Source organism: Ambystoma mexicanum, chromosome 6p (genome assembly GCF_040938575.1).
Source record: "Ambystoma mexicanum isolate Mex_15411 chromosome 6p, UKY_AmexF1_1, whole genome shotgun sequence".
Taxonomy (NCBI): domain Eukaryota; kingdom Metazoa; phylum Chordata; class Amphibia; order Caudata; family Ambystomatidae; genus Ambystoma; species Ambystoma mexicanum.
In genome coordinates, this window is record NC_090935.1 from 1,437,033,869 (window position 1) to 1,437,052,026 (window position 18,158).

At 40.8% G+C, this 18,158-nt stretch overlaps 1 protein-coding gene across 1 annotated transcript in view; it reads right to left on the minus strand.

Annotated features, from left to right (window-relative positions):
• Positions 1 to 15,913, minus strand: part of CFAP299 (cilia and flagella associated protein 299) — a 2,370,083-nt gene extending 2,354,170 nt beyond the window's left edge. Inside the window, exon 1 of the mRNA XM_069626159.1 lies at positions 15,508 to 15,913. Within this exon, the coding sequence (XP_069482260.1) occupies positions 15,508 to 15,618 (111 nt within the window). The 5' untranslated portion in view covers positions 15,619 to 15,913. The remainder of the gene's footprint in view (positions 1 to 15,507) is intronic.
• Positions 15,914 to 18,158: the final 2,245 nt, after the last annotated feature.

Here is an 18,158-nt window from a genome sequence, read left to right on the forward strand (position 1 = left end):
GTGAAGCATTACCTACAGACAGATAGTAGCATTACAGTCTTGCTGGAAAACACAGATAAAGTAAGGAAGAAAATAAAAACCAACGATTGGTGCCAACAACTTAACAAATTACATAAACATAAATTATTTATACAATGTACTAAATGATATCACCTTCCAGATTATTTTACTCGATACGCTAATAATTAAATTTGGTATGTTTTTAGAGGCTTCGTTTTAATTTACTAGGAACACAAGACAGATGGGGCACTACACACAGCATTGAAAGGAACCAGCGTGTTGGCAGGCTATGCAAAAATTCTTCACAATACAAAACAATAAAGCAGCTACACTGGAGTATAGAAGGTTATTATTTAAGAGATGTGTGCCTAGACCGAGTATTGTACTTAGTGAAGATTTTTGGTTACATCTAATGTAGTTTACATCCATGATTATTGCACTTATTAGATTTCTTAAAAAATGTCATGAAGTTTTAGACAAAGTATTTTATACAAACATTTTGTGAAATAGAGTATTGGAATAATACAATTAGTAAAAAAAAAGTTTCTCCTGTGAACAAGAGGATTATTTACATGTTAGGAATATGATGAATTTTAACTATATGAATATGTGTCAACCAACTATGTATATTCTTGCGAAAAGGTTTCTTTTAATCTGCATCACAATAAAACAAACTCAAAATGTTTTCTTCTACATAAATTCAGTGTTCTTCAACCCTATCAACAACAACAAATACATTTTCTATAATCACAAACACACCGATTGCTCATTGACTTGGAAGTGCATATTTGCCCGGTTCTCTAAAATGTAATTGCCAGAAGGCTCTAGATCTCTCTTTTTGCTATTCATTTCAATTTGTCACAGCTTGCTGCCTTATGTTTTCCATTTTATTAAAAAGTTCCACATAATTGTAATCTTTTCATTTCTGCACATGATGTTCTGGCATTTGCTTTCTAACAATCAGAGACCTATCTGTTGAGTTCTCCTGGTGGGATGCACTTCATTGTCATAACACTTATGAATTCAACCAGTTGTACTTGGCATATCATATGCCGATTTAGCACCCTCTACCCCTCGCTCTCTGCACTTTTGTTTTCTCTCGCCCTACATTCTCGTTCTCTCTCTCTCTCAGTATCTATGTGGGTGAAAATTAAGTAATTTGCTGCTCATTTGCTAGAACAACCCGAAACGCTGCTGACAGCAGTGCAACCAGAGGAAAGAAACAGACATCTGAAGGGAGGTGCTGCTGTGCCGAAGCAGTTATTTAAAAAAGGATAAGCACATTATTTAACAATTCTACTAACATTGTAAAGTTGTTCATATACGATTGTACAATTTGTATTTCTTTTTTTAATGTCAAGACTTAAGGCAACAAGAGACTTCACCGAAAATATGGTGAACCCCTTTCCCAACCCCTAAATACAGACATTAAAGTAAAATCAAAAAGGGCAGATACTGCTGGCCCACACTGAATGCTGCGTAAACCAAAAGAAAGTCAATCAAAACGAAGGGAACAGAGAATGAGCATGTCTTCCGAACCAGTGTTTACAAGGGTTCGAGGTATAACAGGGACATGTACCACAAAGAGGAAAACTATAATGGGGAAGGATGAGGTACCTATTAATAGTGGTACTGACAAAGAACATGTGAGACAAGAAACAAAAAGGTAGAAAGCCAACAGGCTGTGAGGCAGTAGGAAGAAAAGTGATACATAGAAAAGAGACTGGGGGTTACCAAGTTCACATGTATGTCACTATATAGGGCCCAAGTTGTCTCATGCAAGTTCCTTTTCAGTTGTGACATCTTTTCTCTGGAAAGCAGCAAGGAAATACCAACCAACCAATACTCACAGGCGGTATTGCTATGGTATTCCAAACTCTGAGAACTTCCTTTTGTTATGCCCACAGCATACAATTCCCGGGCAAGATCAGGGTAAGTGGGAAGCCTCCTGGTCACCTTAGTAGCGGGTCACAAGGTAATGAATGACCCACAACCAAATCCACATGGGCAAAGGCATACCTCCATAGGTCAAGAACATGCTCACAATCCAAGAGCATATGGGCAATGTTTATTTCTAACAATCATTTCTAGTATATGTTGTAGTCATAATAAGAATGTTACACTTGTCTTGCCGCAAAGCACAAAACATAGAACAAGTAAATTATGTTCTGATAGAATCCTACCCTATGCCTCATTGAAACCACTTTTAATTACATTGTAGGGAAGACATTCTAGAGATGCAATTAATGGCTGCGGCTATGGGGAGTGGCCCTTAAAGGAATTGAATTAATTTCAATGGAATAAATTACCACAAAGTAATTAACTTAGTTAAATTAACATAGAACCAATCTTATTATTCCAAGACGTAGATTCTGGCACACTCTTGATTATAATCATTTAAAATACCCCAATGGGAAAGGGGACAAATAGCACCAGTTATGGTTCAGGATCATTTGCATAAAATCAAAGGAGCATTTACGGAACATAGGAATAACCACAGATCTGTATATTTGACAAAGCTGTCTGTATTAAAAGTGTTAGATGCTTGAATCACTAAGCACATAATGAACACTTGGTCTGGTACTCATTTTGTGTATCACAGCAATCTCCCAAACAAAGTGTTTGTGACATCGAGGTATATGTACTGTGATAGACAGCCTCTGGATTTTGATGTAAGCATAAGATGTTTGTGACATGAAGTCACTTCATATGGGGCCCAAAGGCCACGTTTGCTTTGCCCCTGAAGAATGTGAACAAAGTTCTAAGCTAGGTGTGGCTGTGCCCATGATCAGTTCACAATGCTCAGATATCTGAAACGAATTATATATTTGTTTTTATTTTGTTTTATTGTTACGGTTGACTTTCAACAGTTAAAACGTGTACATAGATAAAACATAAGTAGAAAAAATGGAGGACATTTTGAATCGATTATATACATAATATTTCATATTGACAACTTTCATCATATAGCACCTGAATTTACATAGTTTATCATCAGCATCTCAGAATAATTAGGAAATAGAATTGTGTTAATTTCAAAGGCAATCGTCGTTTAGGTATCTGAAGCCATGCAACCAGACAAAATAGATCTGAGCAATTATGACCACAAGTAAGAGATACATAAATGGTGGATTAGCATCATACGGTTAAAGTGCATAATTATCATGCTTTCAAGATCAGGAAAATGATGAGCACAAGTAAATGATACGTCACGGATAGATAAAGCACCCCATAGGGCTAAATGTCTAATTGTCCTAATCAAGTGTAAGAGAACTTAAGAAATTCATGGCTACCAGGATAACAATAAAAACAATTCATGGCTGCAAAGACATTTATGATCACGAGTAAGTGATACACCGCTGACAGGTAAAGCACCCCATAGTGATAAATATGGAATTATCCTGATCAAGTCTAAGGGAGCTTAAGAAATTCATGAGTGGGACAGAAAACAAGGAGTTGTTTGAGCGTCTCTAGTTCTGACCGATTTTTGCAAAATCTGCAAATTCTGCATATGGAAGTCGCTCTTGTTCTTCGACTAACAACCTTGCGTGTTGACCAAAGATTAAGTCGGAAGCGCAGAAACATCGCTCTGAACTTGGAGCCCGGAAATTTTATTAAATATTGTTGCAGGACTTTTCAGTGTCTTGCACACAAAATTTCCAGTATTGAGGTTTCAGTGCTGTAAGCACTGTTGGCATGTTATAATCCATTCATGATTGCATAGTTTTTTTTTGCTCGAGTAGGGTCGGTTACAAGTAAATTTATGAGATTCCGTCTGCCATCATGGTGACCGAGATGTGATATTTCCAAGGTTCGAAATTTATCACTGCAACAGATTTAAAATACAAAGTCAAAATTGATGGCAAATATACTTTAGCGTCATTCATGATGCATTTTTTATGGTATTTCATCCTTTTACCAACACCCATTTTTACGACGGGTGTTTTGCCACAGGAGTTTTTCCAGAACACTTCATCAAAACGTTTTGGGAGGGGGTCGAAAAGGGTAAATAAAGGGTTGAGGGTGGGAAATAAAAAACATAGTTGGGCTTGGGGGGAACCCCCAAAAAATTATGTTATCGATGTTTTTGGGAAAAACTCCCATGGCAAAACACCCATCATAAAAACAGGTGATCCCAAAGACTGATGGGAGATTTGTCAGAATTTCGGCTGCTTGAAAAAAACGAACGGCCGAAAAGTTCGGCCAAATCCCCCATTCAGTGGCAGGGGCTGACTATATTGTGAGTGGGGTTCCAGGGGTGTCCCCCGCAGCCGGTGCTAGAAAAAAGAAAAAAAAAAAAAGGAAAGGACCCTGCAGCGCCAGTTCCCGATAATGGAAGTGAAAGGGAACAGGCATAGCAGGGATACAGCGAGTCGGCAGCAAGGTAAGTAGAGTGGTGGGTGTGGGCAGGGGTGGGGGCCAAGTCAGAAATGTTCAAGGGAGAAATAATTGAATGTTATTTCAGAAAAATTATCTTCGGTCTTTTCTCCCTCGAACATATCCATCTCAGGCTTTCAACCGAGTTCCGGTAAAATGACATGGAACCATTTTTTGTATAGGTTCAGCATTTTCCATGTGGCATATTGCACTGAAAGAGAGTAGGCCAAGTTCATTGCGAATTATGCGTATTGGTTGGCTTGCCGAAGAGGCAATAATTTCTTCCAAAATGTGCATTCTAATATAGCCCAAAATGTCGGATCTTGATATGCTCTAGTCTCAGCACCAAATGCTATTGTTGGCACAATGTTCTGATTGTAAAATATTACGACCGGGTCTAAGGAGAACTTCCCATATTTTTTAAGAATTATTCCGGCTTGAGCAGCAGCTGTTTGGATTTTTCTGTCTGTTTCGAGCTTATATGGCAGATTGGATGGATGATTGCTGGTGTTTAGGCCCAAATATCGATACTCATTTATCGTTTCTGTTTGCGAGCCATGCATGTGCCACTTCTATTTGCTTTTTTTAATTTGCTGTGTCGTACCGGAAATAAGGATTTTAGTCTTTGACAGGTTTATTGTCAGTTGGTTTTGGTCAGCATAGACTTCCAATGCCGATCATAGATTTTGTAGACCTTTAAGTGTTTTAGAAAATAGAAATAGGTCCTCTGCGTAACGAAGCCATGGCACTGGTTGCGGGCAACTCTTTGGTGGGTCTGACTGTACTGATTTTAAAGAGTGCCCCACATCAGTAATGAAAAAAATAAATAAACAGGAAGCCAAAATGCAGCCTTGTTTGAGACTACGATATGTGGCAATAGGCTCAGACAGATTTCCGTCTATGGACAAACGGACCTGTATTGAGGTGTTTGTATGAAATTGAGCAAGCCATGGTTGCATATAAGGAGGGCAACTCACAAGTTTTTCAAAATGAAGTTCTCTTTACACCGAATCAAAAGCTGCCTTAAAATTGATAAAGGCCATGTAAATCAGTTGTTTAGTTTGATAACCGTAGCTCTTTATCAGCCGAATTGCAAGCAGGTTTATTGCTGTGCCTAACCCTTTCCCAAAACCTGTTTGATGGGTGTCAAAGACATTCCCCTATTTTACCCATATGGAGAAGTCCCTCAATAGAAATCTTGCAAATAACTTCCCTGCAATGTCTAAAAGGGCAATCGGACGATAGTTCTCAGGTAATTCACAATTCCCCTTTTTGAAGATAGGGACTATGATAGAGTTCTTCCATGTGGGGGAATTTTTCTTTCTTTAACGGCCCTAGAGAAGATGGCATAGAGAACTGTTGCCCATTTTTCTAGGTGAGCTTTTAGCCTATGATTATTGAGGCCATCAGGGCCAGATGCCCATGAGGTGCTTAGCTTTTTGATTTGGAAAAGTATGTCTGATTTATCGAAACTCATATTACCACACAATGTCCATTGGCTTAAGTTGTTAATATTTTGGGCTGATTTAGTGGCACACAATTTCTCAAAGTGTTGGATCCAAATTGTTTCGGGTAAGGAATTAATCTGATACGCAGATTTTGTGTTTTGGTACGCAGCATTTATTAGCTTACATATATCAGCACTATTCTTAGATGCCATAGTTGATAGCATCAGCTCAAGATTCTTTTTGATGCATCATCGAGCGATGCACTTTGAGCCAGTTTGTATACTTCATCTTGTGGACTCGAGAGGCCTCACGTCTCACCGAATTTGGCAAGTGCACTACTTGTCTAAAGAGTCTACGTAATTCAGCTTTCTTAGAGACTACTTCTTGGTCAAAGACAGGTTTATGTCTATATATCGGTCTTCGATTAGTTGATAAATGCAGTCTAAACATGGACATGGCAGCCACATGGTGGGCATATAAAAACATGATTGCAGAGCTGAGGTCTCATGGGTCAGCTCACAGGGATTTTTCAAAAGCGACTAATTGCCCCGCTGACCAGCAGAGCTTATTGCGCCTGCACAAGAGCTCTAGTGAAGGCATATATATTCTAAAAGGGGTGTAGGAATAACCCAAGACCATTTCATTTCTAGAAGGTTGTGATCACTATTTATTTGAGGTGTAACTCCTAAATCTTCAATAACGTCAGACATGCTGCCCTGAACAAAGACAATCTATGGTCGCACTCTTATTCACCCTCCTCCAAGTGGTTTTGGGGGGATATCCCCCTTAAATGCTCCATTTAACATAATGAGGGACTGCTCTCGCATAAAGAGTATTTGGCTAATTCTGTCCAACTCAGAGGGTTGGTCAGCAATGCAGTGGATGTTTAAATCGCCTGCTAGGAATGTAATAGATGGATCTAAAGCAAATAGGTTCAAACACATGCTGTAATTGATGCAGGAAATCACCATCAGAAATACCATCATGGTTATAATACAAATTTAAAAATCACAAGATTGCCAGCTGGAGTTTTAATTTTCACCAATTGGGTGTAAATATTCGCTGTCGCCCATGGTTCCAATCTAAAATTCAGGCCCATCTTGACTGCTACTAAGAGTCCAGCTGAGGGGTGACGTCTATGGGGAGTTTTGGCTGGCAACAAAGATAATGTACAACCATGTCAGGTCAGCGGCGATGTAAACCAGGTCTCTTGAAGTAGGATAATGTCAAAATCATTCAGGGGATTGTGTTCCAATTGTAATGGGTGCTTAAACCCCCTTGTATTCCAGCTGGCTAGCTTGCACACAGTTCCATTCGAATTGGTTGTTATGCTTGATTCTTCTCTATGTCCCCATGATAATTAACCCGCCACGATTCACCCGTTGCCGTTCCCCGAGGAGACTTCTCGAACATGATCAAAGGCTTCTCGAGTACAGGTAATTCGCAGAAGTAGCTTTGTAGCAGTGATCGTAGGGTGTTGTAACTTCATGGGGGCCTGATCAATTGTCAATGTATCGTTACGCAAGTGATCCTGATTTAGGATAAATCCCATGTAGTAGAGCTCCGATTTGGCTTTCCACGGGGTGTTCAAGACTATGCCTGGCTTAATCCATAGCCTTACTTGTGTAAGATCATCATGATGTGGAAACTCTACCAAGGATATATCCGATGTACTAAGATCTTCAAGACTCTGTGTATCCCCAAATAGGGAGAGGATGTGACTTCTATTTAGGGTATATGTTTGCAATCGTCCACCTCTGCACTGAAGAAGTGTACGTTTTTGAAGTAGGACAAGTGGTGATTCTGTGTAGCTACATTACTTTAAGCAATAGGCTGGGGTTGAAAATATGTATCATCAAGTTTCTCATTACTGCTGTTATGTGCAGCCTCGGGCTCTCTTGTATGATGGGGTGAGACTTTCATCCGATTGTTTTGGGTGCATTATTGGAGATGGAGGATTGTGAAATCCTGGTTCGCCGTTATTCCAAAATTAGGAAAGCGCAATGCTGAGCCACAAATTTCATTGGTGATTTGGGGTCAGAGAGTGTATCTGTTTTGAGTTAGTAAGTTGCAACAACTTGTGTCTTACACTTGGGATTGTAAGGTCGTCTAAAGGCTTGTGTGACATTGCAGAGCTTATTGGCAATTTTACTGTCATCGTAAACTTAGTCTTGTTAATCACACTTTTTGCCTTGGCCATTTGAGCATACTTTTTCCTAATTTGAGAGCTAGATGTCTTTGTTTGCATAGATGGAAGTGTCATAGATTGTGCAAACTTTCGAAAGATTCCATAAGAGGATTTTGGCGGCTGTTTTTGATTCTTACTTTTTTTTTACATTCATTAATAGATGGCAAAGGCTTAGCCTTAGAGAATATGGTGAACGTGGTACAGGCGTAATTGGTATGCGTATTTTCAGAGCCCGACGCTGACCCAGACTAACACATAGGCAAAGCCCCTTTGTTACCAATGACATCACAGCGCCATTCGCTGAGCTTCTGCCTTGGCTCCTTTTCTTTGTGTGTTATGTCCACTATGTTTTGACAATCTTTAGAAACAGTGCCAGGATGCACTACTTGAGGTGTATCTGAGGTTAAAGAGCTTGTGTCAACAATAATAAGTGAGGTATCTGGTACAATATGAGCTTGCTTCAAATGAGTGTGTGTTCGTAAAGATGGGTACATAGTAGGTGCTCTCCTCAATTTGGAATTGGGCAGGGGGTGGATGTGATCTGATTGGTGGGAATGGCTTCTCTTGCAATACCAATCCCCGACAAGTGCTTCGAGTTGCAGTCTAAAGAGAATCCAACAGCAATTCTGTATTTTTGCTCATCTTAGCGTGCAACATCTCGTAGAGTCACGTTAGTGATGTGCGGGCCCCATTCATGGCTCCAAAATTAACCTCAAGCTGAAGGGGTGATGCCTGCCTGTGGAAAGACACTCTGCGAGGCGTTGGCTTGTCAAAGGAGACAGACAAAGGGGATGAAGCAGAGGAAGAATTTGAAAACAATCAGTGATTGTGATAGCACAGGTGATGGCAGGGGCATTTGCGTGCAGCTATCTAAGTCTTGCTGGGCTTTTCTCTGAGTCATATCATACCCATTCATTTGGGGCTTATGTCTCAAGCAAGGTGATGTGGACTGGGTTTTACAGACATTTAAAGTCAGACCAATATCAGACTGATTGTTTTCAACTGGTCCATCACTTCGAGGCATGTGACTCTCGCTGAGTGATGTTGGCTTGATACTATGGTAATTTAGAGTCACAGCTAATTCAGATGGATTTTGTACAATTGATTTGGTTGAACTGAGGTCAGTAGGGTTGGAGAATAAACTCTGTATACTTTGTGTATCTACAAATAACATTTGAGTTAGGACCAACAGCTGGGTTAGGTTGTTTCATGGTGATGTCAAGATTACTTAAAAGGTGTTGCAGAATTAAGTGCAGGCGAATTCTCCGCTCTAACAGGATTGATCATGGCACGTACTGTAATTACTTCGCTGGCATGCACTCCAACGGATTCCTCACTGTAAGCCAAATGTAAATGATGGCTTGCCACAGACAAGAGTGGGGCCAGACCAGATTGGACTACTGCCGAGTGTGCGAAGTCAATTAATATTGCATCGGAAATATCGGCAACAGCCTCTACATGGGTCTGAGTCTTGTTGCTAATGTTGGCTGAAAGATAAATAATTTCATGGGCAGGTTTAGCCTGGCAGAAATTGCAAAAATCAGCAGAATGTGGCGGAATATGCCTCTGAAGCCATGCGGTTATTGAGGCATGGGCAGTTTAAAACTGTCTTGGTTCAACTTATTGCAAACCAAAGTTTTGTTATTAGACGAGGTAGAGTCAATAGTCAGCATGGCAGATTTTAATGTACATGCATAGTTTATAGTGCCCCTTGGGTTGGAAAATGAAATGAAAAAAAAAGAGAGGAAGAAAGAATTTAAAAAAAATACACTTATGACAACTACAGTAATGGGTCAAACGCACAACACCTATAGGCTTTGACTCAAAAACGTCCTGATCCCCCGCCACCCAGCAAAACTGCCTTACTGCAGCACTCTGGTAAATGCACGCGCAAATGCACTCTGCCAGCTCCTTTTCTAGACGCAGGAAATAAGGGGGCAGCGACAAAGTTTGTTCATTGAAAAAAATCAATTTAAAAGTCCACAAAGTGTCCAAGTAGGTCCACAAAGGTAGGAGTTGATACAGCTAGCTCCTGGGGTCCTTCCTGCAGTTAACCGCGCTCAGCAGCACTCTGGCAAATGTGAGGATATTGATTTAGAGAGAAAACAAATCTTGCAAGGTCTTTCTTTGTAAGGAAAGCATTCTTATTTGGAACAGCAGACTCCCAAATTCCTAGATGTTTATCTTTACATATACTTCCTCTTTATATATACTTCCATGGATATTGCAAACGCACAGAACACATTTGAGAGCTCCAAGCCAATCAGGAAATTATTGCAGCCAATTCTATTGCCAGATTCAATGGATAGTGTGGATGTTATATCGTGTTGTATCCATGCGGATAAAAAACGAACTTAAATAATTGTGGGGGGGAAAAACATGGACAAGCATTTGATACTGAAATGTGCTTCAATGGTAGAACGCAGCAACTTCTGGAGAAAAATGCTGTCATAGATGTATAAAATGTTCACCAGGCCAGGGACAGCTCTTAATCCATCAACAGTGATTTGCATTTACTGGACTCTTTCCAGAATGTACAAACTGAGACTCAAACAGGATAGAAAGTGTTCAGGTGGAAGAGAATTGACGAGAATTTCTCACAGATATTCCAGTCATGCAAGATTCAAAGAAAACCTTTAGCAACGTTTTTGAAAGAATCACCTTACTGATTGTCGTCAGATGGTTTTCATTCCCAGTTAATTTTAATGAATGCATTGTAAATTTGCTCAGTGAGGAGAAGACATCACTCTTAAAACCGCAAAGAAACACATTGTGTATATGCGCGTTATAAATACCCAATAAACGCAGTAGAACCAGGTGCTAAAGTTGTCCGTTGATCATTAATTTTGAAAAGGAGGATATCGATCATCTTATTGTCAAATCATCTAATTCTGGCGCAGCTGGTCCAAACGGTCTTTCAAATAAGATCTTAATATCAAATAAAGATACATGGTCCTTGTTATTATATATGCTATTCAGAAACATACTCATCACTAAGACACTGCCCGAGACATGGAAGCAGTCGATAACCACGCCCATTTCAAGAAGGGAGATCGGTCGGATCCTGCAAATTACGATCGCCCTCCTTGATGCGGATGGCAAAATCTGTCGTACCTTAATCCTGCAACAACTGGAGAGATGGATAGAGAAAAATCATATATTAGACCAGGCTCAAACTGGGTTTAGAAAAGGCATGAGCACTACTTTAAAAAGTAATGTCCTGATGACATTAAGGAACCAGGTTTGGGCAACAAAAAATTATTTGTTATATGTAGCCATGATTAATTTTTTCAAGGCGTTCGACACTGTAAATCGTGAGAAACTATGGGCTAAATTAGGATAATGGGGCATTCTACCTACCTTATTAGCCATATTGCAACTTATCCACGATGACAATAGTGTTCAAGTACACTTGGATGAGGAAGGACATTTGACAAATAAGATAAGAGTCACTAGGGGACTGAGACAAAGGTACATTTTGGCACCATGCCTTTGTATCCTTTATATGGCAGATTTAGGCATTGCACTGGAAAATCCGTATTTGTCAGTCCCAAATTTGATAACAAAAATGCTATTTTGGATGGCCTACGCAGATTATGTTATTTTATTTGATCATACCCTCGTGGGCCCCCAAAGATACTCACTGCATTGGGGGTGTATGCCAAGCAAAATGACCTGATAATAAATCAGAGTAAATCAAATGTCGTTCATCTCACGAAAAAGGCTACTAAGAAATGCAGATTTAAATGGTCAATTGATGATTCCAAGATAACCCTGTTGAAGGAAACAAAGTCTAGCCAATTCTAGAAAGCAGACAATCATTGATGGCATAGAGGATAAAGCTGACTCTATGATCCATCAGATAAGGAAGATTCTGGAATCATTCTATACATTTTCCATAAAACCACTTATTAAATTCTACATTGGCAAAGAGGTTTCAACAATATTATATGGAAATGAAGTTAAACCATTATGCTACGACTTGAAATGGGAAAAACTAGAAGGAAGGCTCTGGAAGCAAGTATTAAATCTCCCTCTAGCAACCCCAATGCCTTCCTTACGCTTTGAATTAGGTCTGCAATCTCTCCAAGTGTGGTTTAATTGGCGGGTACTTTCTCTATGTGGAAAAATGGTCTATCCTTCCCATGACACACACTATGAAATCCTGCATCAGGAACTTATGGGCAAACCGCAGAACCTCTTAAAACACTGGAAAGAATCCACAGAAATGATTTTAACTAGGTGCCGCAGTTCTATGCAGGACTTCAATACTAATCCTCTGAGAGTTAAGTCTCTCAAAGAGATGGATTGGATAGATACTATTGACCAACCTTTTCGCAGGTAGATAAACCGCATGGCTCCTTACCACATTATCTCGAATTGTCTCCTAACCCTCAATATCGTAGCCACTTTTTAAGGCTCCGCCTGAACTTATTACTGACTGGCAAAGTCCTTAGAGCTTGTGAGCTTGTGCTACTAGAGTGGACCCTAAACTGGGCATTTGTCACTACTGTAATTCTGAGGGTTCAGTTCAGACACTAAGGCATATATTGGTTGATTGCATGGACTTGACGGAGATCCATACTAAATATCTGGGATTTTTTTTTATGCAAATGTATGTCGACACTGAGATATTTGGTGTAGAATGATTGTAGGGCAAGAAGTATTTCCAACAACTGAAATAATACGAATGCTTGAAATGCTAGACCTCCTGAAGAGCATTAAAAATAAGATCTAAGAAATGTTCTGGGACCCTTCTTAATAATCCCATGTGTAATATGTATTAATATGCTCAGGGATCTTCAGATTTGTTTTACTATGTAATTTTATGAAATTATACATTTGTAGTATCTGTATTATGTCTAAGGAATATTATTTTCTGTTTGGTCTTAATACTTCGTATTTTATTCTTCATGTGTAAAATGAATTTTGAACTCTGTAACTATGAATTATTTGTGATAAAATAATTTGAAAGATCAGATTGTGATCAAATCAACAACAAACAAAAAAATACCCAATAAATAAAGATGGTGATACTTTGGATCTGAAAGAGCACAAATGCTCCAATGTGGAGGACTGGTTGACTGGACTTACTGACTTAGTCCATATGAGAAAATATCACTTCAAAGGGAGAGGGTATATGTTCTAACGTTATCCAGCGAAAATGTAGCCAACAAAAATGGAGTCAGTGGAAAAATCAAGATGAAAATCCCTCTGCAGTGAAAAAGTCACCAAGCAAAATGTAGTCACAAAATGCAGCAGAAAAGTAGCCAAAATGTCAGTGCTGTTAGAGTTTAGTGGACTTGTGATTGCCTGGTTTCGGGCCAAGGCAGAGGTTGTGGTAAGGCTAGGGCTAACAGAATAATGCTTTGGGGCAAGTGTTAAAAAAGGGATAGGGTGGTCTGAGATGGCTGGTGATATGAGCATAGGGATAGGGGTTAGGATAAACCTAGTTTTTAGTGCAGTGTAATGTACGGATTACTTCCTCCTCCCCTCTACCCCTCCCCTGCTAAGGTCCCCTTCTGCCTCTTTACTGGCTGCCTGGTTCCTTCAGATACTTATAGGGCACCAGGCCCTCCTCGACCAGTCTACCACTGCACTTGGTCTCCCCTGTAACCCCGCCCCATCCTGCACTTGCCCTTCCGGGCCCCTTCCTCCTGCACTAGCCTGGTGGTGCCTGCACCCATTCAGCCCTGCACCTCGCACTAGCTCATGGTACCTCTTCCCCAGCACTCTCTGCTTTCTCTGGCACCACCTGGCGCTTACACCAATGGGCCCTTCCTCCCGGACCAGCGCTTCTCCAGTTACACTCTCCCCCACACTTGCGCGATCTGAATGTCACAATGCCTATTAGGACCGTTTTTTGTCTTTGATCCGATTCCCCCCTCACCACCCTCCTGCATTGTTGCGCTTTGAAACACATTGTTATACGCGCTGTACAAATAACTACTAATAATTAAGGTAATAATAACTTGCCATTTATGTAGCGCTATTATCCAAAGCACTTAAAATACATGTTGTATAGAATTATTGTTCAACCCAAATTGTTACTCATTATGCTAACCTTTGGCGGGTGGAAGACTGTGCCGACCTTGCCATGATTTGAACATGTGACCTACAGATCACAGCAGCAAGTGCTTAACCTGCTGAGCTTTCCTACCAGTTAGGGGTACGTTTTAGAGTCGTGGTTGGGGTAAGGCTATGGTTAGGATTAGAGCAAGGGCTATAGAATTATTGGCGACCTGGTGTTGGGGTTGCAGTTAGGTTCACTGTTCATTTTCTATTTATTTTGTATTTTCTATCGAGGGTTGCAGTTAGTTAGCAGTTTAGGGTAGAATACGGGTTTAAGTAGAGTTAAGGTAAGGAATGGAGTTAGGGTTATTGTGAAGGTTTTATTAGTGGTTTGGGTCATTGTTAGGGTTACAGACGTTTATTTTTCGGTATTTAGAAATAGCTTTTTGGCAACCTTATCAATGGAAACATTTTCGTACTTCACATTGCTAGCATTACCAGTATTTAATTACTACATTTTTTTAAAACTACTTTTTTCTGCCGACTACTTTTTCCACATTCATATATTTTCCTGGGGACATTTCGCATAAAACCGAGACGAACGTGTATGGAAGATCATTGTAGACTTCTTTGCTTAAATGACTAAACAAATGCATTTTCTGGCCTACGTGCAGTGCCTTTTATAACACCTGCCCTTGTTCACCTCATCATGCATCAATATCCATTTTCCTTTCCTCGTTTTTCTTTCCAAATGTTAATGCATTCATTTGTCTTAGTCTACTCTGCTATATGTGTTGTATGCTTAGTTGACTGTATGTCACCTTATTGTTTGTTACCTTACTAATTAAATTCGGTGGTTTCTCTACCCAAATGATCGTTTAGCTCAGGGGTTACGGGTGACGGGCACACGTTAAGTATACGGATAACCGGCTAGACAATTATAACATTTGAGTGACCCAAGAAGGTTAATTCGAAAAACAAACGCGTTTGCAAAAGACAACTTGAAAACTAGGACAACTGATTGCTTCGAAGTGTTGTAGAAAAAAATCCGTAGAAATCCACTCGAGGAGACTACAGCCAGATTATATATAGCTCCCAACGCCATGTGCACACTCGTTTTTTCCATAGGAATGTATTGGCGCTGGAATTATCTGAGGCGGGAGAACGTGAGAAAAAGCAATATTTCTCACTGAAAAGTCGGGAGTCTCCCGCCTAAATCGGGAGGCTTGGCATGTATGGTGACACTACCGACTCGTAAAGTCCCTGGGATTCACAAATACCAAACACGGAACTTGTCATCACAACTCAATCACATCCGGTCTCCTCCATAGCCCACCCACTTCTGGTTCCACCCCCATCACCCGCCCATTGGCCGCCTTCCTTGTCCTCAATACCGCCCCTTCTACAACCACACTACACATTAAAATGTGCAGTGCACGGAACTTTATTCATAACCCAGCACTGAGGCTCGGTGGCAAGTACCTCCAGGTAGTAGAGGTCCAGGGAGGTGATCTGCGAATCCAGGAAATCCTCGTACGTGTTGAATTGACTAATGATACTGTCCACGGTCACGGCAGCCTCCTCTTCCTGCATCTTGAGTTGTTGCTAGGGACGCTGCTTCTGAGTTACAGGGGGGCGGTCGTGTAAAGCAGAGGCAACGGAATTAGGGGTGTGTTAAGGCAGGGGTGTGCACGGGGCAGGGGCGTGGCCTAGAAAATTGGCGTGACCATACAGGGGTAGAGTAACCGACACAAGTAAGGGCGGTGTGGAGAATGCACAGCCTAGGTAGAGCAGGAACTGGAGGAAACGTGCCGCTTTACGCAGTGATGAGGCAGACGCATTGGGAGGCATATTGTAACGGCGGCCATTTTGCAAAGGGCTTCCATGTTTTGTATATTGGAATTCAACTGTTCTCTCCATGTTGTGTCAACTCAACCTTCTGTGGAGGCTTATGTGATATTGTCAGGTGACTGACGTCGCGGCATGACGGTAGCGTCATGACGCTTGGGTGGAGGAATTAATAAATATGGGAGAAAGCCCAGGAAACGCAGTTAGTGCGTTCCAGCCAGTGAACGTGCGTGTCTCTTATTTCTTTGTGTTGCGAAGCCGGCGGCAAGGATCCTGTTGCGCAGCAATACAGCGGATACCCGCGTTGGACCGTTTTACACTTCCAACAAGCTGAATATATTGAATTATTTATTTACAGTTATCTGAATTACATTAAAACGTACAATGAGAACGTGTCTAAACCGTAAAACATAACCTAATCCATAGGAATTAAACGTGTTAAAAGAAAGCTAACTTTTTTTTATTAGTGTCATAGTTTTCAAAACATTTCACGAAGAACACTTAAACAGACACATACTAAAATGTATAAAAAGATTCAAAATACATACAGTACAGCAATGTTTAAAAATTAAAAAAATAAACGTCTTCTATAAGGGTATTTATTGACCCCGAACATAGCTTCGATAAGCAACAGAGTGGTTTCATACATGCCAACATTTTGCAGCAGCTGGGAGGGCGATTTTCTCCTAATCGGGAGAGCTGAATTTCCCCATTAGAATGCATTGGGATTAGAATCATTTTAGGAGGCAGTCAGTAAAAAACCGCAACATTTTTGCTAATAAAAACGGGAGGGTTGTCAGGTATGCGGTTTATAATCAGGATATTTAACATGGAGACATTATGGGTCTCAGTACAAGTTGGGCGGTGTTCTGGTGGTACATCTGCCGGAATACCGCCTAACTGAATTACCGTTACCGCCACTTGGTGGTGGTGGTGGTGTAGAGCCCCATTATCATGTGTCCATAGGACTCTGGGTCTTTTCTGGTGGATTAAATGCAGCAGTAATTCTTGAGAGTTGGAAGATTAACCTGCAGCGCGATGCTGGAGGTAAACCATCCACCTCAGGGTCACACTTGTATAGCGGGGTGGAAAATTACTGCCAATTTGATGCCCTATAATTTTACATTATTTCAAGCGGGGCACTTTGTTTTCAGCAATTTATGCAAAACCAATTGATTCTACCATTTTTCGACGGATGGCAGTGATGGTGGAGTTTAATAGCGCTGTTCCGAAGTCTGACCCGGGTCTGTCATTCAGTGAGACAGCTTTCTCACATTCATCCTGTGATAACGGGTGTCTGTTCACCCGGAATGTATCATGAGATACATTCCGACGCACCTGGTAGGGAGATTTCGTCAGGGAAATCGGGAGATGTAAATTTCCCCATAGGAATACATTGGGGCTAGAATGATTACAGGCGGGAGAAAGTGAAAAATAGATACATTTTTTACTTAAAAGTCGGGAGTCTCCCGTCTTAATTGGGAGGGTTGGCATATATGACTTCATGTACCCCCTTGCCACCCTGCACAACAATTGAGATTCAGGGTTTTCAGGAAAGTAGGACACGCTTCCTCTGCACTTTTTCAGCACTGCCTCTGCATCCTCATGCCAACTTTTGAGGTAACGTGACGGATGTGGCTTGACGCGCGGTGCCAGAGCTTGACTTTCCCCTATGGGCCTACTCATCAAGGGCAAAGGGGCAATTGCTCCCCAGGCTGACTGGGGAGCAAAAAACAAAAATAATTGAAGTAGACAGCATTCTTCATAATTAAGCCTACCTCAAAGGAATCGAGTGGTGCAAGGTTTGCTCAGCTTCTTTGTGGATGGGGTAAGGCACTGTTCTTGATTTGAGATATGTTGCACATGTTCCTGAGTCACCCCCACACATGTGCTGTGATTGAGAAGAGCGTAAACTGCATGTTCATACCCCTGTAATGTACCCCTTTAATGACAGGTTCTTTGACCCTGAATGGTAATGTTGGCACCACTGCAACCATACACCCTTGGTCTCTTACAATCCTCAGCAGTTTATCCCGACTCCTACTTGCTAAGAAAGGGTCCATATCTTATTTTAGTTTTTCCTTGGTTTCAGTCAGTAAGAATTCTACCCCTATGTTTCGGTGAATTTCTTGATCGTTGGAAAGTCCTTTACAAAAATAGTTTATTAGCACAAGGAGTAGCAGCCATGGATGGTATTATATGGTGGTTACTTAGATGGCTGTTAGATTGTGGCACTCACTTTTGGGCACAGTCAAACACATGCACAGAAATATATAACATTCAAG